Here is a 13,249-nt window from a genome sequence, read left to right as displayed (position 1 = left end):
TCTTTTATACTATCAAGGAGACTCAAGTTTGTGAGACTATGTTAGATTCTCTTTTACTCTTTTACCATAGGTCACCTTGTGGCTAGTGGTGGTTCATTTGTTAAGTTCACTTTCTCATTTTCATCTCAAGACCCTAAATCTTAAACCCTGATATGATACAGTTTCAAAGAGTTGTTTAATAAGAGTTAAAGGTGAAGTGGCAAATGGTTTCAACTCAAATGGGCATGTTTGGTTGTTCTCTAATTTAATCAAAATGTGGTTGGGGAGGCAGGGGGCATGCTGGGGGAGGGTTTCACATGATGTTTGGGCTATAAAGACGGAGACCTTGCCTTATAATTCCTGTGTGAAAAGGGAAATTAACATAAGGAGAGATACACCGTTAAATTATTGGTTGTCAAGTCTGTCGTGAGCTAACTTGGCCTCGTTCTCTCTATCAGTGCAGGTGATTTGACACATTAGTTGACTCAAATGTCCAAAATTGGCGCCAGTATTAGCTTGCCTCTAGACAATTATTCGCCAGGTTTGGTCTAATTAATCATCAGGTTTCAGGCCCAGGATCATCTTCCAAGCAATGAGTTTCTATTGGAAAAAAATATAAAAGGATGACAAAATTTGACATGAATTTACAAGTGTATCAAGTTTTTCTTTATAAAGGCTTAACATGTCTACCCAATCATCTAATGTAACTGAATTTACAAGCTCAATTTCCTGGTTATGACTAATGTCAGTTCCTTTCTATTTGAATCTCGTTTGATGTAACGATGGCTGGATCAAGTCCATCTTGGGAAATTTCTTGATCACCTTCTATAATTTCTGTTTTTCCAGGAAAACTAGCGGGGTCTGATAGAATAGGCGTGCGATGATGATAAGATAAATCCAGGGAACCAAGGGTTCTGTTGCTGCTAAAATTAGTGGATGACATGTCGTGGCCAGATTGCGACATGTCCTGTTGTTTTTTCCTTTTGTGCTTTACTCCGTCATGCCATCTCTTTATAGCATTTGCTGTTTGCTCTTCCAGCAGTGCCTTTTTGAAATGTGATCCCATCTGTGTACAAACAAAAATACAATTTGCATTTCAAGCCCTAAAATTCTATGCCTCTATATACACATACTGAGACAGAAGCATACCTGAGTCACAAGAGCATAGAGGGGAAGTGTAATGTAGCTACATAAGACTTGAACTGTCACCCTGGAGAATTAACAGTGACAGAATTAACAGTCATAAAAATTTGTATGCAGAACCTGAGAATGATTTAAGGAAGAAATTTAGGTAGGAACAGAAGGAAAGAGAACTGGCACTTACGCTAGAACCGCCCGGATAATGATTATGTCTAATCTTTCATGGTAACAAGAGTGAATCCCATATAGCAACTACAGAGTAAGAATTGAAAACATCAGATCATATTTTCAGCTATCTAAACATGGGTTAAAAAAACACAAGAAGAAAATCAAAGAAAGTTGTACCGTGACCCAAACCAAGAAAGCTATCTCAAATGCATTCTGGAAACATGAAACAAGTCAGGATTAATTAATGAAAAAAAGATTTTTGGAAATAATCTGGAGGGGGTTATTACATACCACGAACAAAGTGTAGTGCAACAACGTCAATACAAATTCTGGGTTGTTGAACCAGAAGAAATTGTCGTTTGGATGCACTAAAGGGGCTCCTTTGATTACATTGTGGTCATCTTTGAGCTGAAGTGCCATTCTTGCAACGATTACTTGGAGTTTGGTTCCCAGAACTAAAACAATCTACAAATACAAGATGGTTAATTGAAGAGTTTTAAACTAATTAATTTTCACAAACTATGAATAACATAACGTGAATGTTTTTATACTTACAGTCAGTGGAATAAATGAAACCCATAGATAAACATTCCAACCTGTTAAATATGCATATACTTTCAATTAGTTGATGTTGTAAAAAGAAACAAAAGAAGAACATTGGAAGAAATTAATAGGATAATAAGATATTCATCCTCACCTTGCACGTCCAGGAGCATCAGAATAACCACTAAAAACCACATGAAAGGGCTGTCCAGAAAAGCTTCAAATGTTATATATATATATATATATATATATGAACATAAAATTTTTAAGAATTTATTAGCTAATCTCATCATAAATAATTGGCAAAGGAGAGATAATAAACTAACCTGATGCCAACTATAACTTTGAAATCATCCTCCAAGGATCTGTGAATGTACTTCTGGAAATTGAAGGAGCTGTTTGTGGACAAATGAGCCTACAAATTAAATTCACTGGAAATTAATGATCCTTTTGTAAAGAAGTTGATCATGATCAAAAGTTTGAATAAGATTCTAACCGAAATGAAACCATGGCGCAATGTGAGGTAATCAACTTTTGCCACGGAGTTGAAGAACTGATTGAAGAAACATTTCTGCAGGCATCCAATTAATTTTTGTAATACAGATGGAATAACAGCGGAGCTTAATTAATTAGATCAATTAAAATCTCCACTTACAATCCATAGATGGAGTGCTGTGCTTGTAAAAGAACTGATATGTCGACGTGCAAAGGTTGTTTGTCTCGTATATCTAAATCGATTAGGATCTAAAATGAAACACCATCATTGTTAAGATAAATTTACAAAGGAAAAAACAAAAATAAAATTAGACCACAAAGTTCAGCTCAATTCCAAGAATAATTATCTTTTGTCATCTATGACCAACTTGTATGCCTTACTGCAAATTTTGAATGAACAGATAACGCAATATATAATTAGGAATTTTGTTAATTTTCATTTCCTGGAAAGCAGTGTATGTACATACCATTGGCAGCCAGGTATTCCACAGTTTCAGTCTCTCTCTCCCAGGTTTTCCATCGCTTCATCTGTCAAGACAATTAACAAAAAAGAGCTTTTACAATTTTTTTTTTTAACAAAATGAATTTTTATTAAGAGAAATTGGTATTGAAATGAATGATTGCTCGTATTCGTGATTAAAAAGAAAAAAATTGGTGACGGGTTTGAAGATTTTATTGAAAAGAGTTTACGACTTTTTCTCACCCAAATAATGGTTTAATGACACTTTCTTATCTACAGACTTTTAAAATACTACTTTATTATCTAAATTTATATTCTAACGGCGAACAGAGAGCAAACTCGATCCAGACTGTTGGGGATTTTGAAGAAGAGAGGCTGATGAGTCTTTTGATGGTAAAATGTTGGATTTTGATGGTTGTGATTGATCAGAATTTGACTTGGGAGAGGCGGTTGTGCAAACCCTTATTGCTTAATTGCTGGTAATTGACGGAGTCGACGGGAGTAGGGTTTGGGTAAGTGATGATCGGAAAAGAGAATAGTAGTGGTGTCAGATCATAACGATGTCGGAATTAGAAACAGAATATAAATTTGGATGATAAATTAGTATTTTAAAAGTCGATGAGTGAAAAAATGTTCTTAAATCATTATTTGAGTGGAAAAAAGTCGTTTACTCTTATTGAAAATTAGAAAAACAATGGTGCTGTATTCTAGACTGCTTAACCCTCCTGACTGGCTGACTCGGGCTTGATACTCTCTCATATATATTGAACACATTGCTCATATTTTAGTACCGGAGACTGGAGAGGCTTTATTGAACCTTCAAATGTACGAGAGTTAATAAGTATGAGAAAGTCTCCTCAGGTCAATTAGTCAAGATATGCGGTATCAAATGTACACTTGCAATTAATTGCTTAGTTTTCCATACTTGACCAAAGGATATGGGAATTTGATTTGAACAATATATGTAGAGCAAACAACTTTTTCCCACTTAATGTTTGCCTTAATGGTGGTATTTTTTACCCAAAAAATTTTAAAATACCACTTTCTCATCCAATATTAATATTATGTTACTATCCAAAGCTGATTCCGATAACAAAAATTATCTTTGTCACTACCATTTGAATTTTTGGTCACCTCTCTACAAAACTTCTCTTACTCCGAAACCTGATTTCTCACCGATTTTTTACCACCGCAAAGCTAGGGTTTTCTATTTTTAACTGATTTCTAGTTACTTCTAACAACGAATATTCAATCGGTCATCATCATTTGATCAATCGGCCTCCAGACTACAAAGACCCTCTTACCCTGGCTCTTGGTAACTCGCTGAATGCCAATTGAGAAAGTGAAGTGTATTTTGGGTGTTAAGAGAATATAAACATTGGGTAGAAAAGTGGTATTTTAAAACTTTTTGGTAAGAAAGATCGTTAAGGCAAACCTGGGGTGGAAAAAAATCATTTACTCTAAATAGAGTCTAAAATGAAAATTCTAACTGTTTTCCCACGTATTCCTTGAATGGATGACCATACAATTACGTGTTCATATATATCTACCACAAGTTACACACACGAGATCCAAAGTTCTAAACACATTAATGAAATGAGCTCAAGAAGTCAAAACTATATAGTTGCTTAATAAATTATATTGAATACTAGCTACTCAAGTGGGTTATAATATTGTCTTACATTACGTAAGTGTGAGCAGATTTGAGTGACCAATCAAATAAAAATAAAATAATGCAATTACCTTAGCTCTTCCTAAAGCCATTGTGAGAACACAGTAGACAATCTGCATCACAGCTAACACAAAGAGGAAGATGCTCAGCTGGTTTAGTCCTTCCTGTGATATTAGAGAAGTCATTCCCTGCAAAACAATACCAAACTAATTTACTAATTACACAACCAAACACAGATTGATTAAAATAGTTAAAATTCAACCTTAGAGGCACAATAATCAGAAGATCCGCTTGTATCATCATCACTTGCAGCCAATCTTCTTCCTTGCAAAGAATCAATCCATACATGTTCATGATATGCTAATGCTTTTGTGGTTTTGGTCTGTGTAGTTTGACGGCAAGGGAGCATAGTGTTTGCAATTTTATTGGGGATGCAGATTTTCGAAATCCATCTCTGACTTACAGTAAGAATTAGAGACATGAACCCTAAGACGATGAGAACTGCACCAACCAACACAAATACAATATTACAAATACTGAAACAAAACCATCCCTTTTTTTTTTATCTTAAATATAGTTTGACAAGAAGATGTACGAATACCTGTTTTAAGCCCCTCCACAGCTTCAAACAAGGCAGTCTTCCTTTTTCTTTTAAGCCACTGCATTTAATAATTATAATATCACAAAATGAGGCAATAATCATATTCTAACTAAATTATAACATTGAATATGAGACTTACGTTGCCAAGGAGATGAATCAAATGTTCGATTAAAATAGAGAAGGAGATGAAGATGAAGCAGACGGTTGCTACAGCCCAGGTTGGTGTGACTTGCAGAGAACGAGAAGTTGTTGCTCCTCCTCCGGTTGCCATGTTGTTTACTTAAATGAATTCTTTCAGCATCCAGGGAAATTAAGAGACTTCATTAATAAAGAAAAACATAGCCGAGGGTATACGTAATTAGCTAGACCAGAACATATTTCTGAAGAAGAGAAGATCAACTTAAGAGAAAAAAAAAGTTGAAGCGTTCAACTTTTGAGACTACAAATCTTACTAGACTTGGCGGTTTTGCCATTGAACTTAAGTCTATTCAAATTCAATTGCACCGGTGAAGGTCCTATCTAAATGCTTTCCACAAACTAATATTATATCCTTTATATATTAATATCCAGATGCCGACATGGGAGAGTGGGACGACCTGGGGCACCCTTGCTTTTGGGAACGAGTTTGTTTTGAGGTGGCGTTTGGTTGCGGTAACGTGAGATTATTGGGTATCATTTTACCTTACTTAATAAGATTTTGGTAATCTTTAAATACCAATAGTAGTTATTATTAGTAATATTAGAAGTAACTTGATTACCTCTATTTTCTTAGGTATTGTAAGATTATCAAGGTAATTTTTCTTTATTACAATTATATCCCTTATTAATAAAATTTTAGGACAATAATGCCCTTATTTTTAAATTTATTTACATGAATGTTGCTTTTATTATTTCACCCAAATTAATTAACTTTTTAGATAAAATTACCCTTGAATTCAAAATAAATTGCAGCCCACCCAAACCACTACCCCCACAGGCCCCACCCACCTGTCGCCGGCAACCATTGCGTGGCCAGTCGTCGTCGACATCGTAAAGGTACATGGAAGGCCGGAATGGCCGTCCTGCGTCGATATGACCATTTCTAGCCAGATATCTGGTCGAAAATGGCCAGATTGTGAGTTGACGAGCAGATCTAATCTGGCTGTCAACAACCAGATTCGTTGATCTGCCGTTGATGGCCAGATTGATGGCCGTTAAGGGCTATAGACATGGCTGTTAACAGCCATCAATCAACGGATCTGGCCGTTGACAACTAGATCTTTGGCCGGAAATGGCCATAAGACGCACGGAGGCCATTTCCTGCCTTTCGTGTGCCATTAGGTTGTTGACAGCTTGCGGTGGTTGCTGGCAGCCGACTGTGGCTGGGTTATGGGTTATATAATCTAAATAATAATCAATATTAAAAAATAATATAATAATAATATTTAATTAGAGGACAATTCAGTAATTTACATACTATACCCACCAATTTATTCCTCCCAACCAAATATATTAATAAAACATACCAACTAATTTATTCCACCTAACCAAACACATTTTCCTAAAGATTCCTAGTAATCTTCAAGGTAATCTAACTTTCCAGTAATCCAACATTCCCAGTAATCCAATATTTTCTGAACCAAACACACCCTGAATTGTAAGTCTTCATTTGCATTGATTCACAACCATTTGTTATTTCTATGGAGTAAACGACTTTTACTCACCCAAATAATAGCTTGATAACATTTTTCTATCCACAAACTTTTAAAATACCTCTTTATTACCCAAATTTATATTTCGTTTCCGATTCTAACATTGTTGCGACCTCACACCATTATCATTCTCTTTCTTGTTCATGACTCACTAAAACCTTTCAAACCCTACTCTCGCTGACTTCACACCACCATCATTCTCTTTCTCTATCATTACTCATAAAAACCTCTCAAACAATACTGTCGTCGATCCCACCAATCACCGGTAATTAAGCGATTAAGGTTTGCGTAGTCGCCCCTCCTAAGTTAAATTCTAATCAATCTCAATCAACAAAATACAATCTTTCACCACAAAAAAATTTATCACCCTCCTTTTTAAAAGCTCCAACAGTATGGATTAACTTTCTGTTTGCCGCCAGAATATTATCTGGTTGGAAAAGTTGTTGTGATTGAATTGAGTGGATATGGAGGTATCGGTGGGGCAAGGGTAGTTCTTATTGTACAAATTGCAAAGGGGCATGAATTAAGCCCTAAGCTTGGGTTGAGTGGCTCCACATGACAACGAAATGTTCACAAAATATAAGCCGTATGAGTTAGCTTATATTTTCCAGTCAAATTTGACCATTCTATCTCTATGCACTGGGTTTCCTTTCCATTTGACGTCTTCTGTTCATCTGACCAAATTTATGTCAGTGGGACACGACAACATTAATTAATTCCTTTTATTTGTATATTTTTAATTTGGAAATGAAACATGTCTTTATCTTTTTATTTCATTGATGCCCTAATCATACTACTAACAGAATAGACTTGCAATACTTATTTGGGTTAAGTCTTACTGGGGAAAGAAACAAATTAATTAATGCTTATTTGAAGCGATTTCAATCAAAGCTTTTAATTAATATTCAATTATTAGTAATCAAAGCATTTATGATACATCAATGTAACACCTTTAATGATATTATGTAATAAGTAGAAGAGTAAACGATTTTTTTCCCACTCAAATAATGATTTATGGATATTTTCCTGTCCACAGACTTTTACATTACTATTTTAATATCTAAATTTATATTCTCTATCCAATTATGATATCGTTGTGACCTCACATTATCACTACTTTCTTCTTCGATCATCACTCACAAAAACTTCTCAAACGTTACTCCCGCCAATCACCGATAATTGAGTGATTAGTGTTTACGTAACTGCTCCTCCTAAGTCAAATTCTAATCAATCCCAACCATCAAAATCCAACTTTCTACCACCAAAAGACTCATCGGCACCCCCTCTTCAAAAATCTCAACAGCCTAAACCGAATTTGCTATCTGTTTGCAACCAAAATATAAATTTGGGTAATAAAGTAATATTTTAAAAGTCTATGAATAAGAAAGTGTCATTAAACCATTATTTAGGTGGGAAAGAATTCGTTAACTCTAAATATAAAACTCATAAAAGACTTATATTCATGTAATCACTTTATATTAATTTTGAAAAAGATTTAAGAACAAGTGATGTACATATGTCTGACCAAAAAGACCCATCAACTTCTTGTTAATATCATTCATTGGACCAGGATTGTATTTATTAACATTTTAAATGTAACAAGCAATTTCCCCTGAAGGTTACTTAAAAGAAAATTCCAACAAAATTTTCATTTATGTAGGCACCTCAACAGGTTGCAATTGAGATTGAGCAAAATCTTTTACACATTTAAATATTAAATATGCTTGACTACCCAACAACTTCAACGATGTTCTTTTCATAATCAACAACTCTTTCAGATATAATTTTATATAAGAGAGTTTGTATAAAACCCCTGCAAATATCAACAAAGTTACGGACACCGGCATTTTTGAACTAAAAATGTGTACCGGCTTACGTGTCCCCTTGACTCACACTAGTAATCCAGACGCGTGATTAAACAATAAATATTTTTTTAGTGAACGGCCGTCTATTAAATATGGACGGCCGTTTACTTACATGGACTCCCGTCGATATTATATGGACGGGGGTCCATTTACTACGGACGGGCGTCCCCATTTAAAGGACGTCCGTCCATAAGTAAAATGTAATAAAATATTATTATAAAAATTAGGGACGGCCGTTTATCTATTATGGATGGCCGTCCATTCATTTTGGACAGGCGCCCACAAATAAGGGACGCTCATCCTTAACCAAAATATGAAAATTAAAAAAAAAAAACCTTTGGGGACGCCCGTCCACAAATTGTGGACAGCCGTCCCTTACGTTTGGAAAAGCGTCTGTAAGGAATGGACGCCCGTCCCTTATTGTGGTTTTAAAAAATAAATAAAAACTTTGAAGTTTGTTCAAGTGCCCATGGTGGTCGACTCTCTTCCTTCACATGGTCCAATTCCTGCGAAACTGATCGAATGGCAACATCAAATGAGAGCACATGGTGGTCACCATTTGGCCCCAGGTTTACCCCTTTGTCATCATAAATTGGGCTATCATACATCTTTGATGTTGGCTTTGGAGAGAGTCGCTTGTGGTTTTTCTTGCCACTGAACCAAAAAGGTGGTAAGCGAGAGGCAATTTGGTGTTTGTTCAAGTGCCCAACATTATCAGACCCCAACGGATTCTGACCCAAATCAATCCACAATGAGTTGTCTGACGACTCATCTTCACTGAAAACTAGACTTTTCATTACTTCCACAACAGAGATACTCTCAGTTTCCCCAAATATGGTGCTTGTTCCATCCCTATTAGAATTATTATCCTGATCCATTTCCATATCAAATATATCTCTCACCTGAGCAGATGTGAATGCACCAGAAAAGGTTGGCAACTGAGAACTTGGGCGAATCTCGGATGGTTTATCACCATTCACAACAACCTCATTATCTTCAACTCTAGTCAATCTATCCAGATCATCAACAGAATCACTAAGAAGACGAAGAAGAAGAAGAAGAAGAGAGGAGATGGGGAATGAAGATGAAGAAGAAGAGCGAAGAAGAAGAGGGGCTTGCTATTTTTGTTTAGAATTTTTTTTTTTTTTTTTTTTTAAAAGTATGGACATGCGTCTTTGTATGTGGCCCCTCGTCCATAACCACAATAAGGGACGGGCGTCCATTCCTTACGGACGTCCATCCAAATGTAAGGGACAGGCGTCAATTCCTTACGGACGCCCATCCAAACGTAAGGGACGCTCGTCCACAATTTATGGACAGGCGTCCCCAATTTTTTTTTTTTAATTTTCATATTTGGGTTAAGGACGGGCGTCCCTTATTTGTGGGTGCCCGTCCAAAATGAATGGACGGCTGTCCATAACGGATGAACAGTCATCCCTAATTTTTATAAAAATATTTTATTGCATTTTACTTATGGATGGACGTCCTTTAAATGGGGACGTTCGTCCTTAGTAAATGGACCCCCATCCATATAATATAGACGGGAGTCCATGTAAGTGAATGGCCGCCGTTCACTAGAAAAATATTTATTGTTTAATCACGCGTCTGGATTGTTGGTGTGAGTCAAGGGGACACGTAAGCCGGTACACATTTTTGGTGCAAAAATGCTGGTGTCCGTAGCTTCGTTGTGCAAATACATACATGTTTTCTTAAATTTCAACACAAATTTAATAAGAATACATAAAATTGATAAATATATATGTAAAGGAAAAGTGTCATATACACTTCATACACAAAAAGGCAAGGTTAATCCCAACAAATACAATGTTACAAATCTCAATTTACAGAAAAACCATACCTGAAAACACACAAGAGCAATTGACATGCCTTAATTATCCAATTTCATGGCTACAAATTGGTTTCAGGGGTTGAAAGTATTGATCTGGCACTGATCACAGCAGCCGAAGTTGATGTTGCTTTCGCCATCTTCTTCAATACCTGAAATTCTGCCTTTGTCTTCCTCTTTCTGTAATTTATACATTAGAGAAACATCTCTCCACTCTCTCTGCGTAGATAAGAATCGGTGTCGTGCCAAGTACCGCTTAAGTTCTATGCCAAGGTTTCTGATAGGCTGACATAATACATTACCCACACAAGTCTGTCAATTCATGCCATACATATATTCATTTTGAAAATCATTAGTTGATTGTTAAATAAATCAGAAAGAATTATACTGACTTTGTTATACCGTTAACATGATACTCAATTTTCCCAAAATAACAAGAAAATTCAGAAGCAAACCTCAGCTCTTGATTCAAAAGCGAGGCTGAAGAAAGCAGCGGAAACGAAATGCTTCCCAACTGACTCGGCCAATTTGATCTGTCCGAGCCAATAAGACGCAGTCTCAAGCCTATCAAATCTGCATTTGCTGCACTTCTCTGCAGTGCGGTACGGCGTGCTTTCAGCCTTGTTACTCTTAATTAAAGAAGGCGACGCCACTGGAGTCCTTGGACTAACAACACTTTTCACATTCTCTTGTTGCAAAATGTTTTGTTGATTTTGAACGCAAAACCCCCTTTTCTTCAACTTTGGCTGTCCCTTTTTAGGGGAAGTCTTTCTAGAAATCTCATCAGTTTTTGCAGTTGTAGCTACATTCTTTGTTGAAGCAATTGGCTTTGGTTGTTTTTGAGGAAACCTTATAGAAGGTTTGTTCAAATGATTATTTGGTATTTCTTTTTTAGGGATGTTTGTGTTTTTAGCAGCTCCAAATACACGCTTCTGCCTGAAAACGGAGAAGCGGAAACGTGTTTTAGGGAAACAGAAAACATGTTGTCAGGAAGAAGAAGAAGAAGAAATAGAACGTATACCTAGAAATGTTTGGTTCCCTTGTTTTGGTTTTTGGTACATCAACTATACTCTTCCGGGTACTTTTCGGGTTTACGGGCTGTGTTTTGCCTGCATTTTAAGAATTAAGAACAATAATTTGTAAACAAACCAAATTAAAAATACAATTTATAAGTTCAGGGAGATAGAGATTTTTCATACTCGGAATGGGAGAGGAGCGGAGATCCATTGCAACGAGTATAAAGTGAAAGCGTAAGAGAGGTTAATGGTGTTCTAAGATTTTCAAGTTTTGAATGAGGAAGGAGCGCCAACGGTTCCCTCTTGCATAGTTTAAGACTTAAGAGGCGGTCCAACGGGTCAGGCCTTAGACCCACCCAAGCTACTGGCCCAAATCAAAATAAACTGGGCTAACTTCAGCAGTTGGGCCCATCATTACATAACCCACCAGTATAAACTAGAAAAACAATTTGCCACTTATTTTGGGGGTATGGACATTATAACCCAATTCAATAATCACATTTTTCCAAGTTTTATATAAAGGACAACTCTCATCGTAAAATCCAGTGATTTATCAATTATACTCTTAATGAAACAATATATGATATATTTCTAATAGGCAATATTATATTCACAATCCAATCTCACAAACTCTCTCTCACAACCCTTAGGTGGCAGTTTTCGGTTTTTTACTGATGAATTTCCTAAAATTTAAAATTTATAGGGTTTGTGAGAGAGAGTTTGTGAGCCAATCTTGATTGATTCCTAATATATAACCCTAAACTATGCTAGACTTGATTGTTTAACTCGAGTTTAATATTTAATTGTATGATTTAATAGTGTAATATGTGAAAATATTTCATGAGGGGGCTAACACACTTTCGTCCTCCAATTTTCTATTGAGTTTGTACACAAAGTTTTCATTTACCAATTTACATCTTTAATTTTAATTAATTATTTAACGTATCAATTTCTTTTCGATCAATTGGGTAAAGGAATTAACGAGAAGGGCATATGAAAATCAAATGAGGATTTGTTTTGTAAGCAAAGTTCAATTATGTGATTTGTAAAACAAGTTCACTAATTAATGTATGACACCTACAAACAGTCACACTAGGATCACAACAAATTATCTTCAAATTAACCGCAAAAAAAAAAAAAAAAAAAAGGGGGGATTGATGGGATCTTGCAAACAGGCACAAGAAAATAGAAATTTTAGTTTCACTATCAAACTTGAAATAACCCCAAGGAAAAGAGTAAACGATTTTTCCCACCCAAATAATTGCTTAATAACACTTCCCCACCTACATATTTTTAAGATACCACTTTATACTCAAATTTATATTCTGTTTCCGATTCCGGCATCGTAGCACCCCAAACCACCATCATTTTCTTCCTGAATCATCACTCACTAAAACTTCTTAAACCCTACCCTGTCGATCTTGCCAATCGTCGGTAATCGAGCAATTAAGGTTTGTATCTGTCCCTCCTAATTAAATTATGATCAGTCTTAACATCAAAATCTAACCTTCTACCTCAAAAGAGTCATTGATCTCTCCTCTTCAAAAGTCCTAATAACTGGACTGAGTTTACTTTTTGTTTGTCATCGGAATATAAATTGAGTAATAAAATGATATTTTAAAATTCTGACAAAAAAGTGTCATTAAACTATTGTGTGGGTGAAAAAAAGTTGCTAACTCCAAGAAAAACTGTTCCATGTGTCTTGTTGTGTGGACCTAAATGTAAACTTTGGCCCTTTGCAGCCAAATTCCATATGGCATATAATTTAGTTTA

General features: G+C 35.7%; 2 protein-coding genes across 3 annotated transcripts; both read right to left on the bottom strand.

Annotated features, from left to right (window-relative positions):
• Positions 1-585: 585 nt before the first annotated feature.
• On the bottom strand, positions 586-5,518 carry LOC116114424 (MLO-like protein 3). Of its 2 annotated transcripts, XM_031400567.1 has the most exons (15): positions 5,198-5,518; positions 5,059-5,116; positions 4,720-4,958; positions 4,529-4,645; positions 2,793-2,853; positions 2,486-2,574; positions 2,327-2,401; positions 2,157-2,245; positions 1,985-2,034; positions 1,843-1,883; positions 1,579-1,752; positions 1,465-1,500; positions 1,304-1,371; positions 1,129-1,189; positions 586-1,045 (listed from the first exon to the last, which is right to left on the bottom strand). In XM_031400567.1, the coding sequence occupies exons 1-15, from the start codon at positions 5,327-5,329 to the stop codon at positions 725-727; spliced, it is 1,611 nt and encodes a 536-aa protein (XP_031256427.1). In that variant the 5' UTR covers positions 5,330-5,518; the 3' UTR covers positions 586-724. The 2 variants fall into 2 exon arrangements, with proteins under 2 accessions (XP_031256427.1, XP_031256428.1); XM_031400568.1 differs by lacking the exon at positions 1,465-1,500.
• Positions 5,519-10,433: 4,915 nt separating this feature from the next.
• Positions 10,434-11,750, bottom strand: LOC116114327. The gene is made up of 4 exons (XM_031400475.1): positions 11,660-11,750; positions 11,482-11,569; positions 10,916-11,396; positions 10,434-10,745 (listed from the first exon to the last, which is right to left on the bottom strand). The coding sequence occupies exons 1-4, from the start codon at positions 11,685-11,687 to the stop codon at positions 10,536-10,538; spliced, it is 807 nt and encodes a 268-aa protein (XP_031256335.1). The 5' UTR covers positions 11,688-11,750; the 3' UTR covers positions 10,434-10,535.
• Positions 11,751-13,249: the final 1,499 nt, after the last annotated feature.

The sequence above is a fragment of the Pistacia vera genome, unplaced genomic scaffold, assembly GCF_008641045.1.
Source record: "Pistacia vera cultivar Batoury unplaced genomic scaffold, PisVer_v2 Contig71, whole genome shotgun sequence".
Classification (NCBI taxonomy): Eukaryota; Viridiplantae; Streptophyta; class Magnoliopsida; order Sapindales; family Anacardiaceae; genus Pistacia; species Pistacia vera.
Note: the sequence above shows the minus strand (reverse complement) of the source record. Positions and strands in the feature narration are given on the sequence as shown.